Source organism: Cuculus canorus, chromosome 1, assembly GCF_017976375.1.
Source record: "Cuculus canorus isolate bCucCan1 chromosome 1, bCucCan1.pri, whole genome shotgun sequence".
NCBI lineage: Eukaryota > Metazoa > Chordata > Aves > Cuculiformes > Cuculidae > Cuculus > Cuculus canorus.
The window spans coordinates 63,651,509-63,677,811 of record NC_071401.1 but is presented as its reverse complement, the minus strand read 5'-3'; the positions used below and the strand labels follow the sequence as shown (position 1 = coordinate 63,677,811).

Below are 26,303 nucleotides of genomic sequence, written 5' to 3'. Positions count from 1 at the left end.
GAACTGATTCCCACTCATGGTAGTTTACTGTTCCATGTACTTGTGCAGCAGGGAATTGCACCTCAGGTTGTTTATTACTTTGTATTAAAAACAATAGGATTATTACAGAAGTTAGGAGGTACTGCTTCAAAACAAGTCACTACCAGTGCAAATAGGAAATATAATGGAACATGCTAAAGATTTCATATGTTTTCTTAAAATATCAACACATTTTTGACCACATTTTCTATGTGAAGAAAATGGTGACATCACCACTTTTTTTGCTAGTTTTTACATTGCGTATGTCCTAAACTGAAAACTCTAATTCCTTCTGAGGAACATTATATTCTTTCCATAGTACCTCTTGTGAGTCAGATATAGAAAATCTGTTGCTAAGACCTGTTTCGTATGATACCCGCCAGCATATTGGAAATGAGTAACCCTCAGAAGTGAACAAATGTCCTTAAAGAGGAAAAAGGCCCCTCCTTTCCTAAGTATGGAAAGTTCAATAACAAACAAACATTATTTGGCAGACTTAGCTTATTCATAAAAAACCCAAAAAAAAACACAACCCAAAAAAATCCAACATCCCAAGAGAGATACAATTAATACCAAGGACATTGGCTTTGTGAAAGTCAGGCTGGCATGCCAGACTGCTTTGGCACTAGATAAATGCCTCGCTTGTGAAGCTGATGTAAGGTAAGGAACTCCCACAACATTTCAAAACTACACTACTCATATATTAATATCACTAACCAGAGAGAAAATATTTGTCTCCCTTTTTAAGATGTTTGTATTTTTCAGAGATTCCAGCCCTGACAAAGGAAAAAAATCCACCCCTTTCAGTCAAGGTGAAAACCTTTGGTGAGAAATAATAGATTGCTTCTCCTTTGCTGAAGAGCACAGCTGACAGTTGTCTTCCTAAGTGCGCATCTTCCTTGTAGGCACACACAGCTATGATGGCATTATCAAAGGTGTTTTAATCTGTAGCTTTTAATTGCTTTTAAATAATTCTGTTTGTGTTAGTCGAACACCATCCTCCCAATCAGCTGTTAGGCCAAGTGCCTGTTTTTTCTGCCTGTCTCCCCCTGAGTAGTCAACTCTGTGCCTTAAAGTCTCTCTTCCATGTCTCTTGTCAGCTTAGCGCCTCTTAGTTTCTCATCCTTGTCTGTGTCCCCAGCACAGACTAAATGAATGAAGTAAGTGCTGCAGGAAAATCATTACTGGTAGAATGCTCAGAATTCTTTCATTGTGACAAGAATTACAACCAAACTCACTTCCCCTACATTGTACACATGGTTAATATCAAAGGACTTAGAATTACATGTTCAAGTTTTTATTTGCTTATGTATAACACGTATCAGTCATCTTCAGGCGTCTTTGTGGAGCAGACGAGGCTGCAATGCTAATGCATGAGAGAAGACACCCTTTGGAGGGATAGGGAGCCTTTCAGCAAAGTGAATTAAGACAGACAAAGCAGCACTGAGAATTCAAACGCACAGCCGACCAGCCTGCTCAGTGGTAGTTAAGGAGGCTGAGGAGTAAGGAGCTTGGCAGGACCCTGAGCTAGCCAGTACAAAAGATGAAAGTGCAATATTTCCCTTGATGCAGGTCAGCATAACGCCTCGCCATCTGGCCTTGAACTACCGACAAAGAACAGCTGAGCCATGTTTTATTATGGACTTAACTGGCATGCTGCTACTAGGGCTAAACCATAAATTTATATTTCTTGCTGCAGTGAATGCTAAGCCTCACTGTCTGAGCAAACCAAACTGTTTTTCTTCCTGCGGGAAACTCACAACACTTTTCCACACACTGAGTCTAATCCTTAAGACTGGCATACCTCTTGGGAAAGAAGTTGTCAAGTACATGACACATTTGAATAGCTCTTTGCCTCTTCAGGCAATGTACTTGCAGAGAAACAGAAGTCCAGTGAAGGCAGTTTGAAGAGGCTATTCAAGTAAATAATGTATTGCAGTCGTAAGAAATGGTGTTGCAGATCTGTAATACAAAATAGGATGCATCCTACAAAAAGAAAAACGAGTCCCTGAAATAACTCTGAGCACTAAGCTGTACTGCCAGTAATTCATTCACCCATCACATTTGTTAACAGGCAGATGACAGATCCTGAAACTACACGCATGCACACAGTCTTTCATCAATCGTAATGCTATAAGCATGGACAGGTTACATGTGAGTGGCAGGGAGTGATACTGGGGCGATGGAATCGAATGAAAACGCAGAAATAGTTCATGATATAAACCTTCTTTCACGCCTTTAGAAAAACACAAGATTTATTTCTGAATATAGAGGGGTGGATGCAACTTGCTTAAGTACAGCTTTCTGAGAGCTTGATGATCTGATCCAAAAATGGTTGCTTAGGCTTTCTGTACGGAGGTGGGTGTCTGAAGCAAGACAGATGAAACGTCTTCTGGAGATGCCTACATGCAGCTGCTGTTCCCTGACCGCAGAAGGAGTCCAAGTCTTGGGCTGGCAGGATGCAGGTAGCATTCAGATGGCCATAGTCAGATGGAGGATCTCACAAAGAACAATTAACCACTGTGGCATGAACAGTGTTCAGAGCAGGGCACCGCACCCCAGCTTCTTTTCTTTTAGGCAAATACCCCTATGACTGCAAGAAATTCATCAAGAGCTCTCCTGCCTCCAGGAGCAGGATTCACTGGGAACTGGGTATTACTGCTCCAGAGAGGGATTGGCGTCCAGCTAGTCCCCCTGTGATGTGTCAGCTCCCAGATGCCTCCAAGTTCAAGAAACATACATTTCCACACAGTTTGAGAGGCTGACCCAACCACAAACATCTGCTCTGGGATGAGAATGGAGGGCAGGCTTCTTGGGGCAGCAGAGGGTAAACTTTCATCTGCGCAAACACAATGAGAGAGACACCACGTGAAAAAGGTTCATATGGTAAAGACGATCTCCTTCAGGTCCCTGCTGTCAGCCAGGGCTTCTCTGCTATCCCAGTGCCAGCGGAAGTGGAATGAATCACTACAGCAGCTTGATGAAGCAGCAAGCCATGAACACATTTCCTTGTGTTATCTAATGGTGATACACTGAGGATGTGGGTAATTAGGGAATCATCCTCACCCTGGCAGACTTTCTCGAATGGAAATGGAGTTTGAGGTTTGCTGACTGCTAGGGTGAAGCTGCTGAGTTGATAGCCACAGAAGCATTTAAATGTAAGTACTCCACTGCAGGTCACCTGTTACACAGCCATAGCCGCAAATATGTAAAAAATGTAAAAAATGCAGAAGATTAAAAACTCCAAGCCTTTTTTTTTTTTTTTTCTTTCCCTTTTTGAGGATTTGGATGTTCTGTGCTGTTAACTCCTCCGAGACTATAATGAAGCCACAGATACTCATGTCAAAGGGCTATGGATGGAAGGTGAAAGTAATTTGCTGGCAAAGGTGGCAAGAAACCCACGTGCCATCTGAGTGTAAGCCATATTTGTAAGCTTATGCAGCTGTAGCTTCTCTTCACTGTGAGTGGTACCCTTGTTTCTGGCTCTGGAAAAGTATTTTGTCCCTCTTCACCCTTGCAGGAAGGGGATTTTTGTGTTTGTTTGTTTTGCCTTTTCCAATGTATTTGGAACTCTAGATCACAGATGTATTAGTATGGGGAAAAACAGGAACATGGTTTAAAAGAAACATAACTAAACCTAATTATTTTAGATATGGTTGATAGCTCTGGCCAGAAAAATATCTTGGTTTCAATTCTTTATAACTTTGAACAGATGGTCTGAAATTTTCCATTCTCTAACTTCAGTTTGATTTAATCTGAGGCTTTGGGCAGGGGGGGAGGGTGTTTCCTCTCATGTCAGCTGTGGGAAATCAGGCACTACAGAATAAAACCAAAGGACAAAGTGTTGTTTTCCACACTAAAAATGTATGTAAAGGTTGCAATGTCACCATCCTTGGGAGGGAAGAATTGCAGTTTGGCATGAAATGTGCTTTTTGCTATTTCCAGGTTACAAAGGTCTGAAAATATATATGTTGCACATGCACAGCAAAGATGGGCTAGCAACTTTCACCTTTATTTTCTGGAAACATGGTCCATCTTAGAGCTAAGTAGGCCCTTATGCAGTTCATTCACTCTCTTGACCATCCCGGATACAGGCAGAGGAACTGAGACTAGGAAGGGTTTCTCTTCTGTGTTTTCAGTCCCAGAAAGAACCCTTCCCACCACGCTTACCTTGCGTTGCTGGCTTTGATTTGAGAAAGTGCCAAATAATACCAAATGCTGGATTTGTAACATCTCAAGTAGGACATCCAAAATAATTAATACACACAACACAGACAATTCTGACAAGGGTCTTGGTTCTTGCAGACATGATGCCACCCTCATGGCTTGCATAATCCATGATGTGATTGTTGATAAAAGCAACGTAGAAAGTCTTCTAAGAAAATACTTTTCTCCTCTGAACAAGACTTGAGGGATGCTCAACAAACAGGTCTTAAGATCCTGTAAAAGAAAAACCACAACAATTTATTGCATAGCTGGCAGTGAGTGTTTCCTATGCAGGGATCGACTGCTATCCACTTCCACTGAAAGGAAGTCAAGCAGAAAAAACTGTTATGTGTAAGACACATTTGTCATCCAGCTTTGATTGCATTTTCCTCCTTCACCAAACTACCATGGTCACAGACAGACAAGCTTGATCCCTGGCTTGCTACTCTGCACAGCCAGACTGGTATGTTTGCCACTCAGAAAGAAAAAAGGGAACTCAGACTTTGGCTTAATATCCAAAATATTTGGCTGGGAAGTCGAGATAAAAATTTTCAAAAGGCTGCAGTACTATTGGCTTTGGTAGTTTCAGGTTATGGCTTTAAAGAGTGTCAACTTCATTTACAAAACTGCTCTGGTGTGCGTCCTTATCTATTTCTGCCTTCTCTGCAGCAGGAGCTGGTGTGACTGTCCTAGCGGTGTCACCCATGGCAGAGAACTAGGCACCTTTCCTACATGGAACTCACTCTCTGACACACCCCTGTCTAACTACTGTGGTGAATTCCGTCTGATTCAAGTGCTTACCACTGCTGCAGGGAAGGAACCTAAATTTATGAGTGAAGAAATACAAGCACGTGTCCCAACAACAACAAATTTAAAGCAATGACACTTGCTATTTAGTAATAACTGTGCTGCCATGGCTGGAATGCATCATCAAGATCTATCTAAAATCATAGAATCATAGAATAATAGAATAGTTTGTGTTGAAAAGGACCTTAAAGATCATCTAGTTCCAATCTCCTACCAGGGAGTTACATTGTAAAAGAGAGTTGTCAACAGCCATGTGGTTGAAGTAAGAGTAAATACGTTGCCTCTTTTACCTCCATAATAAATGTCGCCCCACTGTATTCTGATGGCATATAATATGTTTTTGTGAAGTCATAGTTGTGCCTCTTTTTTTTAATATCCAGTCAATGAGAAATGTTCTATTAATGAATTTTAATTCCAGTCAGTTTGTTGTATGAGTAAACACACAAAGGGTACAAGATCCACAAAAATGTCTATCATTCACATGGCCAGAGGAGTACATGCCTCTCCCCTGGGTAAACTGGTATTTCATTCTACATGAATTTTCTTCCTCTGTGACCATTAGCTCACATAAGTGAGTGCCTGTCTGCTTGATGGGGAAACCATGGAGCCCTCTCAGGAATATGGGCTTGATCTGAAGCTCAGGAAAGAAACAAATCACTACTTTACCACCGTTTTCAACAGTGCCTGTGCAAAAGTATCAGAAAAAGTTCTCGTTCACTTCCCAGAACTGCAACTTAACTCCTCAAAAGCAGCAGCAATAGGTCGTTTGCCTCTCTTTGGCATACAGTTGCAAAGACCAAAGCATCTTCAACATGTCTTTGTTTTTTTGAAACTGCCCGTGGCGCTTCTGGCAATGGACTGGAACGACTGCAGAGATGTGCAGAGAAACCAGTTCCCTGGCCGAAAGCCAGCCAGCTTGTGTCCTCTCCAGTTACTGGATTGCGAGTGTCAGGGAAATGATGTAGTTCCTAAGAACTGCTGAGGTCAACAGCTGAAATGTGTTGTTTGATGGGTTTTTAAATATTTCCCTGCACACCACAGACAAACAATGTGTGCTTGCAATCCAGAAGGCCAACTGTATCCTGGGCTGCATCAAAAGAAGCGTGGCCAGCAGGTTGAGGGAGGTGATTCTGCCCATCTATTCTTCTCTTGAGAGACCCCACCTGGAGTATTGTGTCCAGTTCTGGAACCCTCAATGTAAGAAGGATATGGAGCTATTGGGACGGGTCCAGAGGAGGGCTACAAAGATGATCAGAGGGCTGGAGCACCTTCCATACAAGGACAGGCTGAGAGCGTTGGGCTTGTTCAGTCTGGAGAAGAGAAATCTCAGAGGAGATCTTATAGCGACCTTCCAGTACCTGAAAGGGGCTACAGGAAAGTTGGAGAGGGACTGTTCCTAAAGGCTTGTGGTGATAGGATGAGGGGGAACAGGTACAAACTGGAGATAGGCAGATTTAGGCTTGATATAAGGAAGAACTTCTTCACTATGAGAGTGGTGAGGCACTGGCACAGGTTGCCCAGGAAAGCTGTGGATGCCCCATCCCTGGAGGTCTTCAAGGCCAGGTTGGATGGGGCCTTGGGCAGCCTGATCTAATGGGAGGTGTCCCTGCCCTTGGCAGGGGGGTGGAACTGGATGATCTTTAAGGTCTCTTCCAACCAAACTATTCTATGATTCTATGATTCTATGAAAAGTTGCCAAGACAGATTGAAGGGCATTTTAAGAGAACAGCACATTGGGTATTAAAAGCCTAGCTCCACAGGTGAAAGTGGCAGCAAGAGGGAAGAGAAGGAAGGGAAGGAAACAGGTAGACTAGGTGCAGTCACTCCTGTCAGAGCACTAGGGGCAGGAGCAAAGGCTCTGTTACTGACGAAGCAGTCAACCCGCATCAAAGCCGAAGAAATAAGGGAGTGTTTTCCCATTTTTTTTTCTAAGCACAGCCAAAATCTCTCAGGAACTCCTTCAAGATCTCATCGCCCAGCCTATGAAATATGATCACTTATGATTTCATGAGATTTCCAGCAATGACAGGGAAAATTACACCAAAAAGTTTTTTGGGAAGTCTGTTATTAAATCAGGACTTAAACTCAAGGCAGAAAAATAATTCAAATGCAAACACTGTCTCCTTGGCTAATACTACTCAGCAACCTTTTCTTAGTATGAGATAAAAATGCATGTTAAATCCTCTTCTTTTTAGAGCAAAGCTGGTTTAGAAGTTGCTGTTGTATAGACTACATCCAAACAGCACTTAAAACATGGCAGAAGCCCCATTATGTATCCATTAGCTTAATTTAACATCAAAGTGAAAAGACACCAGAGAGCCATAGGGCAGCCAGTGTTGTTTCTAGTCACAGGAGGAAGATTTCACATCTGCAGAACCTGAAGTTCTCTCTTCTCTTACCTTAAGTGGGCAAACCAGGACCTGAAGAGTCACTGTTAAAAGCAGATGACAGTTTGGTTTCTATCCACACTGTGAGCCACATCAAACTTTGATGCCTGTCTTTTCTTGCCAAGAGCACTTCAGAGTAGTAGGATTAACTCATGTAGATTCATCAATCATCAGTCATGGAAAAAATTCTGTTATCCAAATTCCTACAAAACAAAAGCCTTAGGGGTTCCCTAAAAGAGTCTTGATTTGATTCAAGTTACTGCTTCAAACAAGCATTCATGCAGGGAGTCTTTTGGTTTAATGCTGTGTATGTTTGGAAAGAGGTGGGATTTTTAAACCATAACAGCTTGCTATGAGACAAAAAAAAACAGGTTGAAGGAAGACTTGCTTTTAAATATGTCAGTGGCAATTAAAGCATTCACATTTGTTCCAGTAAATTTAGCATCCAAAATGAAACTTTAATGCTACCTCTATTTTTTTCATGCTGAACTCACATGGTCTCTATTTTAAATGGAAAAAAAAAAAAGGAAAAGAAAACACTTTGAGCAACCAACTTTCAATGTTAATACGCCTCTCTCTTCTCCTATCCTTTCCTCTTCTCACCTCTCCTCTGCCTGGTATGTTTTACTCGTCAGAGTGGAATGTGAATGTCTTCTAACCATGCATTAAATGATGCCTCTAGGAGCTGTCATACCTGGTTTGCTGTTTTCCCTTATCATCTCCCCAGGGTAAGATGGGTATCTGCATTGTTTCAGTAGAGAGTTTTTTTAGATATACATGCTGCTCTGTGTTTTTATTAGATTAGACAGACTGAGGAAGTACATTTGATACTCATAGTGGATGACAATACATTTGTGTAATTCCAAATGTCATCTTAGTTGTTTGCTTTATTTCAACAATTGTTTTTCACATTTTTTGTAGCTTTAACCCTTCTTGCCCCTAATATAGACTGCTTCGTACTTCTTTTCCGGAGTCCTGTATGAACTACTATTGTAATGCTCTATTAAAGAATTGCTTTCCCTTGGCAGTGCATTCCTGTCCCAATCACAAGTTCCTGTCTTCCTTGCAATTGCAGGTGGGTTTTTGTTGTTAGGTTACTTTTTAACATCGTTTGTTCTCTGACCTGGCTTACGCTACCCGCATGCAAACAGTTGCATCAGCACAACCTAAAGGGACAGAGTGAGCAGCTGGGCTGGGGGAAGAAGTGGGAAATTCTTCAGCTGCTTCCATTGCCAAAGCAAACACATTCTGTACCTACACCATCAGCACATGGTGACCAGGCTTTTTAAAAAAAGAGAAAAAGGGAACAAACAAACCCCCCGCAACACAGGAGATGCGTCATATGCCGTAGTGCTTGTGGTAGAGGGCAACTACCCTACTAAGGTCCTATGATGAGGTTTCTGCATGATGAGCCCCTTGCACAAGCGTCCGTGTCAGAATACTGATACTGGTGTATGAGTCAAAGAACGTGTTTCCTGTACCTAATCGTCTGGTCTGAGATGACAGGAAAGGAGGATGTTCCCCGCGTTGTGGCTCAGAGTCCAAGCCTGTAATTCCTAGATCTGAAAGGAGGCAGAGGGAAAAATCCCACATTCTTAATGAACAGTATGATGTCCAATTTCTTATCCCACAAGGTCTTTCTAAAATCTCACACATGCATTGTCAGAAAAATTGCCCTCGGAACACTGTCACAGTGGTGGATTTTGTGAAACTCTTTCAGCCAGACCAGGACATTCATTCTGTGCACTCCAGTGCAGCTATTCTAGCGTTGGCTGCTTCTTACATCGGATTTATTTAGATGAGCTGTGCTGATAAGCACTTTAACAAGAGTGCTTTTTCACCCATGCTTGGGGGCTATGCTGCTTTGACTTCAACTTGTCTAATTGCACTAATGCAAAAACCATGTACAGGCAAGTCTTAAGATCCTCAAATCCCAGCGACTTGATTTTGACTCATGGCCATGCTGAGAAAAGGCAATACTGTACTTGTTTAGTCAGCAGATGAAAGTTGCCATATTAGAAACACCATCATGGCAAAATTAGCAGTGTGTGGAACTTGTAATAATTAGTTACTGTACCAGCACATAAATAAAAAGACAAATTGCTGACAAAAAACTTTTACATTACTTGTTGTAAATAAAAGTAAAGGTGATGGGTGTTTTCAAAACAAGGAGGAAGGATGACAGTTTTTGTTTGACCTATGACACATCCCTGGGGATGAACATTTTTTTTCTTGGGAGGATTATGACAAAATTCCCATGGTGGGTCACTCTGGCTGTTTTATTAGAATCTAGCCAAACATCTGCAGGATATCAAACTTCTATGTATACAGATTAAATCAGTTCTGGAAAAGAAATCAGTGCTCTCCTGCAAAGCGTTAAAAAGGAGGTGTTCTTTATGAGCTTGGCAAAAAAGAAAGAAGCATCGAACAGATTCTTGTAACTTAGGGAAGGGGCCTGGATGTTGATTTTGTCTAAAAATTGAAACAAAAATGAGTCTGAAGAACAACAAATGCTCTTGGTAATCAGTAGAAGTCCTAGCTCCTGCTCAGGGCCGCTATTCAGCAGCCGGTGGGGTTGGAGGGTACTTTGTTAAGCTCACGATGGTTTTGCCGCAGTGCTTTGAGTTTGACCTGCTCTGGGCTGGACAATCCTCTCCTTTGTGGCTTGCCCCAGAGCACAGCTCTGTGCACCAGTGCTGGCCAGCAGAGCATCTGCTCGTCTCTCCCACTGACAAACTTCATTTTAGCTTCCAGCCAAAGGACAGCAGAGGCTGCATTTTCACCTTTGTTGTTCCTACATAAATATTTCCTAAACTAGTATCTTGAAAAGTATTTCAGTCTCAACTGGTTGAATCTGCAGACATTCTGAGAGCTGTAGATACCTGAGGATGCAGTACAGGGGCAGGAGGTGGAATCAAAACACAGCTGGTAAGCAGTGTATACTCCCCCCCCCCCGCAATGAAAAAAGTATGGCACATAACAATGCTCCTACCAGGACAAGAAAATTGGATGGCAGATGGGAATCTCAGTATCATGATCACACACATATTACTCTTTCAGCTTACTACACTGCTTGTGAAAAGTGTCAGATGGGACAAGTTTGTGTCCAGTTTTGGAATCCTCAACGTAAGAAGGATATGGAACGGGTCCAAAGGAAGGCTACAACAGATGATCAGGGGGCTGGAGCACCTCCCATATGAGGACAGGCTGAGAGAGTTAGGCTTGTTCAGCCTGGAGAAGAGAAGGCTCAGAGGAGACCTTATAGTGATCTTCCAGTACCTGAAGGGGCTACAGGAAAGCTGAGGAGGGACTGTTCACAAAAGCTTGTAGTGATTGGATGAGGGGGAGTGGGTATACATTGGAGAGGGGCAGATTTAGGCTTGATATAAGGAAGAATTTCTTCACCATGAGAGTGGTGAGGCACTGGCATAGGTTGCCCAGAGAACTTGTGGATGCCTCATCCCTGGGGTGTTCAAGGCCAGGTTGGATGGGGCTTTGAGCAGCCTGAGCTAGTGGAATGTCCCTGCCCATGGCAGGGGGGCTGGAACTGGATGATCTTTTAAGGTTCCTTCCATCCCTAACTATTGCTATGATTTTATGATTCTATGATTGTGACCTGTGCCTGTGCCCAACACATTGACTGTGTGTGCAACGAGCCTGCTTTGCACAGGTAATCTGCAATAGCCTGACGATTGCAACCAGTGAGACGGGCTTTCTGCAAACTTGCATAAGAGTTTCCAAATGATACAGCCTAGAAAGGCTATCTGTCATTTCTCCACAAGATTTACAGATATTTTATACACAGCTATAGCCTTCAGAGGTAGAATTCCTGTATTCCCAAAGGCACATGGGGCTGTGCACAATCACGAGGACAAATTGTATGTTCATTTTTTTCCAGTTACTTTAAAAGGAAGTAGACTCCAGAATTCTCTTCAATGAAACTGTATGTTTGAAGAGTTTGAGCACCATGCAGCAAATGTGGCTGGTATGAATATTATGTCATAAAGATGCTGTAATTTTTATGACTTTGCCACTATCCAATCTAGCTGTAAGGAGTTAAATTAGAGGTGGGGTTTTGGAGGGAAAAAATGGGAAAGGCAGTGAGGGCAAGGCCAGGTGGAGTTACCACCACAAGCCCATTGCAAAACAGCAGGGTGTCTGAGCTGGGGAATGCCCTGGTGAATGCCTGGCATGTGAGAACCCACATCTGGAGATAGGACAAAGGAGAGAGAAGGCTGAAGCCTGAAAGATGCTCTGTGTCTGTGAGGGGAATTGTCAACACCACCTGGTGTTGACTGCCTGGAAGAATCACTCATAATAAAGCACGACTCTTTGAACTCAAGAATGAGAACAATCCAACCAAAAGTATCTTCTCAGAGCTCAATAGGAGAGGCTAAAGTTAGTGGGGAAATGTAAGTGTGAGCTTCACTCCATTTATCCCTTCTTCTGCACTCCTCATCCCTTTGGATGAATAGACAGTGCTTTATGACAATGAATCTATGTTTGGATCACTTGGGCTGGCAATCATCTCCCCTCCTTCCTTATACATTTGGGTCCGATCTTGGCTGGTTGCCTGCGTTCCCTTTGCAGCCAGGGAAGGGAAGGCAGAGATTCAGGGAGGAATCCAAGGGTGTCCAAGGCATCTCCTGGTGGTACCCACCACTCTCCACTGACTGTTAGAGGAACCTGGACAGCAGGCTCAGGCCAGACAGCCGAAGCTAAATGAGATGTCATCTGCTTTCAGCATCAGCCAGACTCCCTGAAGGCAGAGGCTACTGGGTCCCAAGAAGAGCTGGGCTTGTTTAACAGCCCTGGGAAAGTGTGTTAGCAGTAGAGGCAGGAAAATTTCCCCGAAGAGCAGTGGTATTCCCGCGTGCATCTTCTTCCTGGGCACTGGCTGCTTTTAGGAGAAAGAAGAGACCATTTGGAAATACACATTAAACCACTGGCCAGTAAACATGGGGGTTTTGTTCTACCAGAAGGTTTTTCCATGGTTTTGCAAACACAAATAAATGCTACCTGAACCCTGTTTAAGTTTGGTGTTGCCTGCAGCGAAGCGATTAAATTCATGCTCATCATCATTTTTAAATGTCAATGCCACCATAATCAAATACGTAAAATGAGTCAGGCTAACTTAGATTGGTGGATTAAGAAAGCACCATAGTTTCCAAGCACTGATTAGACAGGTAGATACATTTAAAATAAAAATATATTGTAACGTGAAGTAGAATAAATGTACAGTAGAATAATTAAACCCCTCAAAAATATAAAGTAATATAAAATAATATAAAGTAATGCAAGATTTATGATTTTTTAAAGATTCTCAAGATTCTTCCTTGACAAAATCAACATAATCAAATTGCTCACTGGTAATGTTTCCTTTTCTTGGGCGCAGCTCAGCTGCACCCAGAACAGGAACTGGATATGTGCGTACTGCATCATGACTGAACAGAAAAGATGTTTTGAACTTCTCCTCCACTGGAGATCTACATTCCTGAGAACCGGTTTGTCATGAGGACCCACCAATGTGCCAGTCTGACCTCTCCAGCCCACATCTCTCTCACAGACTCCATTCACGCCTCCGTATGCCATCAGTGACTCAGGGCAGGTGTCAGAGAGACAATACTGTCAACCTCAACTGCTAAAATCAGAAATCAAGTGCCACCAAAAATAACCTGAAAATACAAGAACATTACAAGTCCAGCTTGCTTGCAGGTTTTCAAACTCCTTATGCATCACATATGATGGCAAAAAGAATGAGTCTAACTGAATCGCTGAAGTACATCCACAGTGACATTTAACAACGACCAAACACATTAACAATTGCATTTGGAGACCAGTGATTTCCCTCTGTGCTCCACCCAAGAAACTGGAACAGTACTATTTGCAGTCATGATTATTCTTAGCCAGGTTGCCATGGAACAAAGCCTGGTTAATCCTAATGGACTGATTCAGGAACAATCTCTCTTTCTAATCTTACTGCCTAATTCTTTATCACTCCCATTAGGTTAGTATTTATCCAAGATGTAAGAGCAGCAAGATTTTCAAGGAGTCGTTATTCCAGTATGTTGGGCGGTAGCAGTACAGTCCTTTTACTAAGAACAATAAAGGATGCTTTTTGTTTCTCTCTGAAGTAGGCAGAAGGAAGAAATTTTCCGTCCAGAAACAGATTAAACCTCCACTGAATTTTCATTGAATTCATAGGATTCAGTAGACATGAATTCACATGTTCCGTTGAGCCCTGGAAATGATAAGCATTCAGTAAGTGATACCTTCTCATTTGCCAGCCAAACAAATGTTTCAGAGAATATGCATATAATAAGACAGATGGGTTGTTAAAATAAGTTTGTGTTCTTGTTGCCAGCTTCACAGCCACCTTGTTTCTATCACCAAGCACTAGTCTGACCTTTTCTATTGACCAATAGCAATACATAATGTTATCTTCAAATACAATCCTCCTGGAAACTAGGCAGGATTTGGTATCCCTCAGCATCCCTCAGTGAATGCAGGCAGTAGAGCACAAGCCTGTGATAGATGGCCCCGTGCTGCAAACGGTTTCATGGGGTAAAAGCTCATGCTACAGCCAGTCACTCAGTTCCTCCAGGCTGTTTTTTTTGAAGTGTAGCGCAAGACTCTCAAGACAGCTAACGCGTATATCGTGACATAGCTTTTAAGAGCAAGGTGTGTTTACGTACGTGTGTGTGTGTGTGTAATTACCATGGGAGAGGTGAGTTCTTCATGGGGCTTTTGAGAATTAATATTGCAGGAATTAAATCATGGTCAGGTAGTGGAAAGGAGATACTAGGGAAAAGAAGGCCATTCATGTTTGCAGTTTGCCTCATACAAAAGCGCATACACAAAGACCTCCTTGAATAAATCGCTGGAAAAAATCATGCAAGCTTCCTGTGCACAAAGCGAAGCTTGCGGTGATTAAAGCCACAGCAATATTTCCTTCAAAAGCAATAGCATCATAAGATCACTGCAGACACCACAATTCTGTTGTCCGCTCGAGATCACGGGGAACTACAGAATTTAATTTTAATGTACCTCCTCACTGGAATAAATTTGAGGAAGATATTAAAACCAGCCCTGACAATAGAGGTATTCAAAGCGAATGAGCATTTTGATGAAACAGATGGTAACGGTAATTAACTTTGGCATTTTCTCCCATAAAGCACATATTTTTAACTCGATTAACTGGCCTCTTTCTTTTTTAATTAAACAAACCCACTTGCATCTAATCAGTCACCACTTTACAACCAAACAATAAAATAGCCACTTTTAGGAAATCTGAACAGGATACGGCCCAGGCCAGCAGCCATCAAAGGCTCCAGCGCCCGCTTTCTCTTTGCTGGGCAGTTCCAGCGCAGGCAGCCCTGGCAGCAGCCTGGGAGAGGGGCGGGTGTGCAGCACCCAGCTGCCTTCGCATCCTGGGAGCCCTCCTTTATGCTGGGATCATATCTGTTTGTTTATATTAAGTGTAAAGAATGCATCCTGCAGCTGCTGCAAAAGCACGTAAACTACTCTGTGCAAGCCAGCAATAGTGGCTTAATTTTCTGTCTGTGTTATTTATCAGCAGAACTGGAATCTTCAGCTATTTGGACATAAACGTGCCGACATAAACAAGAGTAGATGATTCCAGTTCTGCTGTAAATGCATAGGCATTTGAACCCTTTCTTGCTGCTTCAAAAACACAACGAAGACTATGCCAGCGGTCCCGCCTAAGATCATTTATCACACTTACTTAGTCGGTTTGTCTTGCAAGAGGAGATCATTACTCAAAAGCAGCATCTGCTTCCAAGTGCGGTGACTGCATTTGGTGACCATTTTCAATGTCATTACATCTTTACCTGGGCTTCTAGTGGGAATTTAAATTTCAAAGGCTTTCCCACTGACAGGTTCAGAAACTCAAATTATGAAAGTCTTTTGACTTCTTTCTCCTGATGTTTTATGCAGCACCTTAGTATGGATGTGTACCAGAGAAGTCTGAAAGTGAGAGAATTAAAGATTTCTGATAGTTTTTTTACTGTAAGCAAAGCAGGAAAGTTTCAGATTCCCATGGTTAAGGCAGTATGCTTGTATTTCCCTCTAATTTCAACCATATTATAACCATGTCAAGGTCAAGCCAGTCATTTGGCTTATCCAGTTTCATCATAGCCTTGAGTAATAAGTGCAGCAAGAAAAAAAGCTGGAGCTGGCCCAGACCACAGCAAGTCAATATAAAATAAAGAAGGACAGAAGTTTCAGGGCTTGTTTGTATTTCATGTCTGTAAACAGCTTTTGCCTTGGTAAGTCAAGTAGTGCATGGCCTCATTTAGGCTAAATTCCTGGGGATTTCAAGGGCAAATTTGACTGAAAATGAGCAGCTTGCATCTAAAGGCCACACCTTGGAGTACAGTCATTGTCTTGCTGCCCATCAATAGCAAAGAAAGCACTGTCAATGCTGAAAACAACCTAAACCAGGCGATACCACTGTCTTGCACACAGATTTCCCACAGCAGTGGCAGTCACACCTGGATTCTGTTTTCAGGTTTCCTGCTCTGCTCAGACTTGGGGAAGCTTAACCTGGGTTGAAATTTGGTGTCTTATGTATCTTTTCACCTCACTGGTTCTCTCCTGTGCATTTCTGTGTGACCGTGTATCACTCACCACCCTCCCCTGTGTGCACTTTGGCCAAGAAGCTGCCCTGGGGTGTTTGGCAAGAGCAGCCAGGGCCAGCAGCAAATGCCATACGAGCAGGACCTGTGGCCCTGCTTTTCTCTCTCAGCTTCTGGCAGTCAACAGGTTTGAGATTCTAAGCCCTTTCGTCAGCCAGCGGCCGCACCTCTTTTGTGTCCAAAAGCCTCTGTGGACTGTGGTACAATCCTCTTTGCACTTAGAGCTGATCCTCAGCGCGGTTCCCCTGCACAGCAGGCTGGCATTAGGGGGTTTCAGCTACAGCCCAGCTCTCCAATGCCATGATGGGAAAGGCAGGCTTCCTCTGTAAATTACTCAATGTTTTTTCTTATCAAGATAAGAGAAGTAATGACCAAGAGAAGAAAAGAGTGATTATTTTTTGGAGATTACATAAATATTTTAAGCATCCTTGTAAATAGTGCACATGCCATGGGAATGGGATAACTGCACAGCAGGGAGGAGCGTCAAAGAAAAACGAGTGTTTTATAACAGAAGACTCTGGGTACTGTTAGGACTTCAGTCCTAGCAGGGCTAAAAGCAATTCATCATAATACGGAGAAAAGCCCAGAGCTATTTCTGAACCCATCGTTGATGTAATTTTACTTTATAATAGTGTATTTAACATGTTAAAAAGCTATGCCTTAAAGCCGATCCGCTGATAAATTGCTCTGGAGCTCCCTCTGATGGATAATTTTAGCAAAACTGGGTCAGGGCAGCAGCGAACAATAAAGAAATAAAATTGCCCTTGGTGTAACAGGAAATCGAGATCTTTGTGGCGGAATAGTTGTCATGTGTGCAAGACCACAACACTGTTATCGTTCCCCATCCATCTGATATTTTATTTTTGTCTCGGTAGACATTACAGCTCTTCCTAAAAGAGCTTAAATGAACAGCAGATTAAGTCAAGAGGCAAAGGGACCAACAGCCCCACTGGGGTTGAAGAAGCACAGGAAGCAAGTAGGATGTAGGCAGCGACATGGCAGCAGGTGCTCTGTGTCCTGCATCCAGCATCCCACATCCTTCATCTTGAGGGAGGACGTATTGCCCAGGCATGGGCTGCACACAGACGCACAGCCCCGTGTGGCGCACGCCGTCATTTACAGAGCCTAACCATGCTTTATAACCCTTATGTTAGGATAAGAGCAAAACATTAACTCCAGTAAGGTTTGCAGCCCAAGAGGTGGCTGGCACCTTCCCCACACGCTGCCAGTATTCCCTGCACAAAGTAACACAGCAGTGTTTCTGTGAGTGGGCTGATCAACTCAACTCCCAGACAAATTTCTTTGCAGTAATGACAGAGGTACTGTCTACCCAAGAAATGTGTTGCTGAAACTAGAGCAACTTAAAAGTATCTTATAACAAGGGGATTAAAAAATGAATAAGGTCTCCAGGGAGGTCTTATAACAGCCTTCCAGTACCTAAAGGGGACCTACAAGAAAGATGGGAAGGGGATCTTTATCAGGGAGTGCAGGGATAGGATGGGGGATAACGGATTTAAGCTGAAAAAGGGAACATTCAGATTAGATATTAGGAAGAAATCTTTCACTGTGAGGGTAGTGAGGCACTGGCACAGGTTGCCCAGAGAAGTCGCAGATGCCCCATCCCTGGAGGTGTTCAAGGCCAGGCTGGATGGGGCCTTGAGCAATGTGATCTGGTGGAAGGTGTCCCGGCCCATTGTTGAGGAGTTGGAACTGAATGATCTTTAAGGCCCCTTCCAGCCCAAACCATTCTATGACAAATGGTACAGTATAGTAATGCACAAAAAGCAATGTCAGAGTATGGGTCATTTTAAATGCAATTGCATCCACAGTGAGTTAAACAATTCATTATAAGAATCTGTATACCACAATTCAAAGAGGAGTCAGAATTCTTCATTGTACAGATTAAAATGTATACCAAAGCCTGCAGCACAAGAGTGTGGCCTTTCATGCTAATCTTTTCTAGCGCTTTGCGCTCCTACAGTTGCAGCTGACACCACGGAGACTAGCACAATCTAAATTGGGTAAAGTCTGTTCAGTTTCCAGTTCTGAAAATTGTTTTAGCTCTGAGATCCTCGGGAAGTCAGACATGAGAGAAAGCTGTAACAAAAAAATCTCTTACATCTGAGCAAGCAGTACTAATAAAAGCCACATTTAATTTGCACACGCCTAACGATTTCTCTCCAATGCATACTTATCTCACATGCACACCAGGAACATTTCATTTGTTTATGGGTTTATTTGTGTCAATCCAAACCTGCAGTTAGCTACATCATCTTTTCTTTTAGGAGAAGGTAATATTCCATATTGTCAATTATTTCTGATGTTCACTTTGAAACCAAAATGCTGGTTTAGAAGCTGAGGAGGAGTAATAATGAACAGTAGGTTGGGTACAGAGCAGAAGAGCATCTGAAAACAAAGAGGAAAACAGTATTTCACAGTTCTAATGTTGGGTTTAATTCCCATAGAAAGACTGAATTTATGCAGGAAAACATCTGAACCGTAAGGAATACCATTTAACGTTCTAATGCACATTGGCAGAGTCTTTGAAGGAACCCAAAGTGACATGTGGTGAAGGACTCATTCAGACAGGAATATTTTGGTCCACATAGGCTACACATGGAGGGGGGGTTGCATCCTGTTTCACTAAGAAAAATGTGATTACCACCTTCCATCCAACCATACCTGTCTTTTTTTTCTGTGCCTTCTGTTTGTTAGTACCCAGTCTACACCACGATGCTTTGTTTAACAATAGAACCAAACACTTGGACATTACTCTAGTTCATACAAAAACTAGTAAAGACTGTTTCACAGACTAGTTTCTGCTTTAGAAATCACACAGGTGAATAGTTCAACAAAAAGATGAAGGGAGATGGTTAGCTGAGAGCAATAACCCTTTAAGCCAAAGCAGAAAGGCCATTACATTATCTCTTTAGTGCACACAGTACCCATATGTGTGTTATGGACACGCTGAGACATTTCAGCTGCAGAGCTGATTTTTTCCAATCTCTTCGTTTGGTCATTATTGGCCTCCTCGTTCTGCAGAACAAAACAGCACAGGATGTTGCTGGGCCAACTCAGGTCTGTAGCAACTGCATCACTGAGCCTTGATAATGTCTCACATATTTGGAAACTCTCCTGAAAGAGGGAGAACTGAAGGAGCTCTAAGGCTCCTTCTTTGTACATCCCCCTGCATTTCTTTAATTTTCCAAAATAATCTGTCCTCAAAGTCAATATTAAGTTTATAGAACGTCAGTGACAACTGAAGTGTCCATCTTCAATATCTGTTTTTATCATTTTTATCAGAACTATAAAGATTAAGTCTTTGCTAGGACTAGGGAAAATCTGGGCTATCCTTCTAAACTTTCTATTTGATGAAAGTGACGGGGACTGTAGTGACTGAGGACTTCCCTCAATCTCCAAAATCTTTTAAGCATTATACAGAACAGTCTTGCAAGGACAACAGCCAGTTCTCACAACACGCTGGGACGCTGCTCATAGGATCTCATGGACTTGTTGAGTTCTTTCAAGTAACTCTTGGCTCAGCGCTCTCTGATGGTAGTTATTCTACTCCTTCAACCCTTTCACTAATCACAGAGGTCTGGGAGACCTTGTTGGTGAAGAACAAGACAAAGTTGGCACTGAGTACCCCAGTTTTCTGTGTGTCTTCCGTCACTAATCCATCCATCCCACTCAATAACAGTCCCCACATTATCCTTGTTCAGATTTTTTCTGCTAATGTGGCAGTAGCAACTCTCATCGTCTTGATGTCACTTGCAATGTTCCTAAATTCCTGCTTTGCAGCCTTCCCCTCCTCCCATCTCTCTTGTACTGCTTTTTTGCACTGGAGCTGTCATGGGTGCCATGTTTAGCCAAGCCAGTTTCCTGATAAATCTTCTTGGGCTAGTCCATTCTTGGCAAGTAATCCTTAACAACTTGCTAGCTTTCCTGAACTCCTTTACCCTTCAGAACTGTCTCTCATGTGATCCTACCTACCTGAATAATTCAGAGTCTGGTCTCTTGAAGTGTAAGGGCTGTACTCTCTCTGCTGCTTCCCCCCATTAGGATGTTCAACCCCACTATTTCATGGTCACTACAGCCAAGTCTGACACTGGTATCAAATCTCTGGCCAGTTCTTCCTTGTCTGTGAACAGCAGATCCAGCAGTGCACCACCTCAATTGCCCATCCAGTACTTTGTATCAGGAAGCTGTCCCTGATTCCCACCAGAAACATCCTAAGTTAACTGGATCCTGCCAGGCTCCCTTTCCATCAGATGTCAGGAGGTTCAAGTCCCTTATAAGAACTAGCATCCATGATACAGACTTTCTCAAAGTTGTTTAAAGAGAGCTTTACTGGCTTTTCCACTCTGGTCAGGACCTGTGCAACAAATTTTTATCACGATGTCACCCTGACATAGCTGATCCTGACCCACACGCTCTCATACCAGACTGTTATACATCCTACAGAAGTACCATGCATCCAAGCTGCTCCTTCACCTGTAGACCAACAGCATCTCCCCTTCGTCTTCCCCCCTTGTCTTTTCTGTAGAGCCTGGAGTTGTCCATCACAGCAATTTAGCCATGTGAGCTGTCCCACTGCATCTCAGTTTTTCCAACAGTGTTACTCTGTGACCACACACAGCTCTAGTTCCTCTGGGTTGTTGGCGAAGCTGGAAGCATTTGTCCATATACATACACTTGAGGTATAGGCCTTCTGTCGCTATTTTATTCTTCCTGAGGTGTCTCCTGATCCCATGATCCCCACATCCTTCATTTTCCACTCCTTTCCTGTGTTTCCTTCAGTTAATTGCAGGTTGCTGTCTCTCTCACACATCATTCTTTGTTTAAAACTCTCCTCATTGGGTTTACCAGCCCATCAGCAAAGATGCTGCTCTTTGCCTATGTTGTCAGGCAGATTGCATTCCTCCCCAACAGCCCTCAATTCTCACACAGGGTCCCCGAGTCATAAAAGCCAAATTCCTCCTCCATCACTCTCTGAAAGTCCTTGAGCCTCAAACAGGGTCCTACTGTCATAAAAGCCAAATCCTTGTCTACAACACCAGCTTCACAATTTGGTGTTGATCTACATGATCTGTATGTGCTTCTGCAAGTCATTGCCCTTCACTGGCAGGAAGAAGACCATGACCTGGGCCCCCCATTTCCATTATCCATTACATTTTGAAAACTACATGTTTTTTTTTCACTCTAGTTCCTAATCTTTATTGTTTAAACATCTGAAAAGGTACGTAGGGACTATGCTTAAGGAGTTATCCACACAGTGTCTGTGAACATTTGACCATTCCCAACTAGAATTATATAGCATGGATGCTGTAACTGATGAACTCTTAGGCTGCTACAAAATCAGGATAGCAGGTACCTATGAAAGGTATCTTTATTCTTAATACAAGTATTTTATATTTCTCCATTAGGTTTAAAGAATTTCTTTTTCTTTTTTCTTTCAAAAGGCAGGAGGCTTCACTTAGGTCTGAAAATTACTTAGGAGTTGCTTTTCCTCAGTATGCTTAGAATTCTACAGCTGTGCATGGAGGGAAAATAAGGAATTAAATTAAGTACTGAGTGTACAAAGAGAAAAGAATATTTTTTTTAAATTTTCTCTTGTGACAGTGGAGGAAGCCAGTGGGAATCTATGCCTGCTTCTCCACTGAGGTTTACTTAAACTCTGGTTTGAGGTTTTGGGTTTCAGAAGGTTGTGTGCTTTGAAGAGTAAATATTAGCGTAAGTATCTAAGACAGAGGATATAAAACCAAAAATATCTCTTTCTGATACCTATACAAACCTCCTTTGCAGTCAAGGATTGTCTAGGTACAATCATAGAATCATAGAACCATTAGGGTTGGAAAAGTCCCCCAAGATCAAGTCCAACCATCAACACAACACCAACACACCCACTAAAATGAGAGCTACCCTGCAGCTTCAACAGAATAGCAAATGTCAGCCACTATGCCAAGTTTCCAACCTCAGCTAAAGAATCACTACATGCACAGATGTAATTTATCCATTTGGTTGGGGGTTATCACCTGTGACTTTGGCACTCTTTCATGAGGCATAAGAAGAATCCTGCCTGGATTCAGTAAGACATAGACTAAAAGGGTAGAAGGCAGTGAAAGACCAATCCAGCAGATAACTGACAGACAAGAAGTAGACATGAGAAAATAATACAACTGAGTTGTCAGGATATCCCTGCTCAGCAACTTACCAGCGGGTCTGTGATCCAGAGCGCAGTTCCATAGTAACCATAAGCACATCTGAGCTCACTGTCCTTTCCTGGCCTTGGCCCTCTACCCTCAGAAGAAACGTCCATCTCAGACTCGTTTCCATTGCATCAGCACTTGCAGCTGCAAGGCAAGTCAGATCGACAGACAAACTCCACAGCACAAGAAAAAGACAGGAAGTTTCCAGTAGAATCCATAAGCTGATCTGCATCACCACAAGGCTGTATGACAGCAAAGTCTACGGAGGACAAATGGTGAGAATGCAGTGTGAAGGCAAGGGAGAGGCCAGGAGTATCCACAGAAAGGCTGCAGTTATATTGCCCTGATATGATCATGAAATGATGTGGTCAGTTCTTTGTGAAGTGGAGATGGCAGCGCTTCTCTGGTGGGGAAGAAAAAAAAAAGAAAAAATAGACTTATTATTTTTGATTGTACAGCTCAGAAGAAATAGCTGGTCAAGTATGTCAGACAATAATAAGCAAAAAAATACTTTGATTTGGCTTCTGCTAAATAAGCTAAAAACTAACCGTTCTTCTAAAGGCTCTTTCTAAGAATACAGGATTGTGAAGTACACATAATTCTTATTTTAAAACATTACTGTTGAATCCTAAATGGTCTTCAGGTTTTAATAAACACCATCCTTTTCCAAAATTAATTTGGTCATTAATATAAGAACAATCAATACCATTAACATTATATAAATATTCGGATTCTAGTTGTTGCATTTCACATGATTTTTTTGATCCAAATCTTTAGCAACATACCGATACACCTAGACAGATAATTAGGTAAGCTTACTTAGGTAAGCTGAAAGAAGATCAAATACTTATTACTGAAAGAAGTAATTCTTGCAAGAATCTCTCCTCAAATATATATATATATAAAAAAAGCCTTTGCTGAAAAACACCTCAGTTCTCTGCAGAAAACTACTTTTAATTTAATTGAATGCTAGTGAAAATGCACTTTTAAAACACGACTGGACATTCCATATAATTATTAACCCTCTTTTTTTGCAGTTAAAAGATGGAGATGTGTCTGTATAGCACACATGGCCACAGGTAATTTAGCTGAAAAACAACATCCTCTCTATTCTCACTTCCTTTGTTCTCACTTTCCACGTGCTTTCCATCAAGCATTCTCTATGAAAAGGACCCAAACCTGTGTCCTTCCAAGCATACACTGGATAGGTTCCTCTCCAAGGATGGGGACTGTACAAAAGGAACTGCTGTTTTCACTGATATCTTGCCTAAAAGTTCATATAAAAGCATTTTCCTAGTCATACATGTAATCTATTAAAGTAACATTATTTAAAAATTCAGAGCATCTTGAAGTTGATTAATTTTGTGAGTTATAGCCAAGTACATATCAAGGATACACTACAAAGTTATGGAATCATAGAATGGCTTGGATTGGAAGAGACCTTAAAGATCATCTTAATTCCAACTCTCCTGCCATGGGCAGGGACACCTCCTACGATCAGGCTGCCTAAGGCCCCATCCAACCTGGCCTTGAACACCTCCAGGGATGAGGCATCCACAGCTTCTCTGGGCAACCTGTGCCAGTGCCTCACCACTCTCATGGTGAAGAACTTCTTCCTAATGTCTAATCTAAATCCCTTCCAATTTAAAGCCATTCCCTCAGTCCTATCACTCCATGCCCTTGTAAACAGCCCCTCTCTGGCTTTCCTGTAGCCCTTTCAGGTACTGGAAGGTCGCTATAAGGTCTCCCTGGAGCCTTCTCTTCTCCAGGCTGAACAACCCCAACTCAGCCTGTCAGGAAATTATTTCACTATCCTGTCTTTCATTAATACGCATTACTTATCATTGCAAGAAAGGATGTTTTCTAATACATGTGAAGCAGAGAAAGCTAAACTTCACAGACTTCTGTGCTGCCATCAGTAAATAACTTCTATTGCCTTGTACTTCACTCTTTCTACACTGAACTGCAGCCACATGACACACAAAGTAATAAGGCAGAGAACGCATTCAAGTTACTCATATACACATGGCAGGCAGTTAATTCCCTCTCAAGTCTCTGAATCAGTTTTACAAGCTAACTGATCAACATCCATGTGGCAAACCTGGCTGAGTATGCTATAAGTTAAAAGCAACATTCACACTTCTCTTTTTGTCCAAGAAATTCCTTAGATTTCATTTGTGGGTTTGTTTTTGTTTGTTTTTTTATACCTGTTAAACTAAGTCATGCAAACATACCGGAAAGAAAATGCAAAGTATTATATATATACTGTGAAAGGTTCATATATATTCCATATTTTAAAAGTATATAATCATGCTTTTGAAGTCTATTACAAAGCATATACAGAAAGGTTAGAATTCAAGAAGAACCCTACAGCTTCATCTCTTTGCTTTTCAGCTTCATATTCACTTTCCTAAATTTTGCATTCTCAAAGTTTTTAAATTGTTTCATCTAGCTCGGGTACTTTCTTGAGCAACCTTTCTCATTCCACGTGGCAAGTAAACAAAAAAAATATTCTTATATGCTTATACTTCAGAAATGCAATTATTTGAGCAAAACTTAAGTTTCTTCAGAACAGATCATAACAGTGTTATGGTAGGAAACCGTACGACTCTCTTCTCCTTTTAAAAATACAGAAGTATGAGCATAGCAATGGTTGTGGTGGCCTCAGTGCACTCATGTAAGATATGACTGAGCTCTTGTACATCACTAAACAGTCACGACAAAAAATAACCTCCAAAATACAAAACTATTAATCCATGCACAAACCTTCAATATTTGTATTTTTTATAATATTTCCTGCTTCTAGAATTTCATAAGACTAAGCAAATATGTTACTACATAAAGAGAAGAAATTTTGAGCACATAAAATGTGCTGTATCCACTCCCGAAATTACTCTTAAAACATGATGGAAAAAAATAAGGATATTTATAAAAATAACAAGATAACTGTACTCATCTGTGTTATTTAAATTAGATTCCTTTCCTGCTCCACTCTAATCAGAACTGTACACTTCCTCTATACCTTAATATATTTGTTCCAAATTGACTTCTTTCTCTAAGACCAAGGTAATTACTTCCTAGCTGCATGTATCAGCTGTGAACCACTGTATAGAACCCTGTATAGAATGTAATACTGTATTCAGAACCTTTTTCCTACCACATTTCTCAGCATCCACAGCCTTTTTTGGGGCAGGAAATAAGATTTAGAGTTGTCTTCTTTACACTTAAGGCATGCAACTACATTTTCCTCAGGCAGGAGCAGCCCACAAGGTTCAGGGAGGGAAGTAACTGCAGTTATTTGAAATACCTGTATTGTAAGTAATCTTTTTTTGTTTGGCGCAGTCACTGTCTCCTGACCTGATCATGTCATTTCCAAAGCAAACCACCTCCAAAGAAAACCTGAAGGTAGACCCATACCGTATTAATACCAAACAGTCCCTGTGCTAAATAACAGGAATGAGAGACTGTAGCACACAACACTGAGGGCTTCGATAAAACACCACAGTGATTTCATATACAGTAGAGTTCCTGGAAAATGCAGACCTCTGTATTTGCTTCATATTGTAACACACGAAATAAAACGACTAACAACTTCAACCCAAGTTATTTCAGAGTATCCAAGGACTACATTATAACACTAGGCACATTTGAAGCAAGCGAACTCTTTCGCTGCTAAATCTTGAACTGCTTCATCTGCATTTCTTTCTTACATCAAAAAACAATGTTCACTGTCTGCACTCAAGAGTATTCATCCTTCTCCTCAGCATCACCAACAGGGTCATCTGAAAGGGAAACAAATCCACAATCTGTTGGCTACTGGTGTCCTACGAGAAATAAAGTTAAATCAGTTCAGATTGCAGCAGATCCTCCTACAGAACTTAAAGATCTCAAACTAGCGCTTTGTTCAGGAACAGTGGCAAAAAATATTTAGTTTGGACAAAAAAAATACACACCAGAAATAGCCTTCAACTTTCATAAGGGTTTAACAAAATTCTGTACTAAGAGAAACTAGAAAGTGC

At 41.8% G+C, this 26,303-nt stretch overlaps 1 protein-coding gene across 1 annotated transcript; it reads right to left on the bottom strand.

Moving 5' to 3' along the window:
* Positions 1-905: 905 nt before the first annotated feature.
* On the bottom strand, positions 906-26,294 carry LOC128853977 (uncharacterized). The gene is made up of 4 exons (XM_054083354.1): positions 25,995-26,294; positions 22,290-22,687; positions 4,189-4,458; positions 906-3,199 (listed from the first exon to the last, which is right to left on the bottom strand). The coding sequence occupies exons 2-4, from the start codon at positions 22,392-22,394 to the stop codon at positions 2,921-2,923; spliced, it is 654 nt and encodes a 217-aa protein (XP_053939329.1). The 5' UTR covers positions 22,395-22,687; positions 25,995-26,294; the 3' UTR covers positions 906-2,920.
* Positions 26,295-26,303: the final 9 nt, after the last annotated feature.

Coding starts and splice junctions, on each gene's coding strand:
- LOC128853977 (XM_054083354.1), bottom strand. CDS start 22,394: ATGGACGTTTCTTCTGAGGGTAGAGGGCCAAGGCCAGGAAAGGACAGT. Junction 4,459..22,289: donor TCTGGATCACAGACCCGCTG/GTAAGTTGCTGA, acceptor TTTCTTTTACAG/GATCTTAAGACCTGTTTGTT. Junction 3,200..4,188: donor ATCAAAGCCAGCAACGCAAG/GTAAGCGTGGTG, acceptor GCTGTGTAACAG/GTGACCTGCAGTGGAGTACT.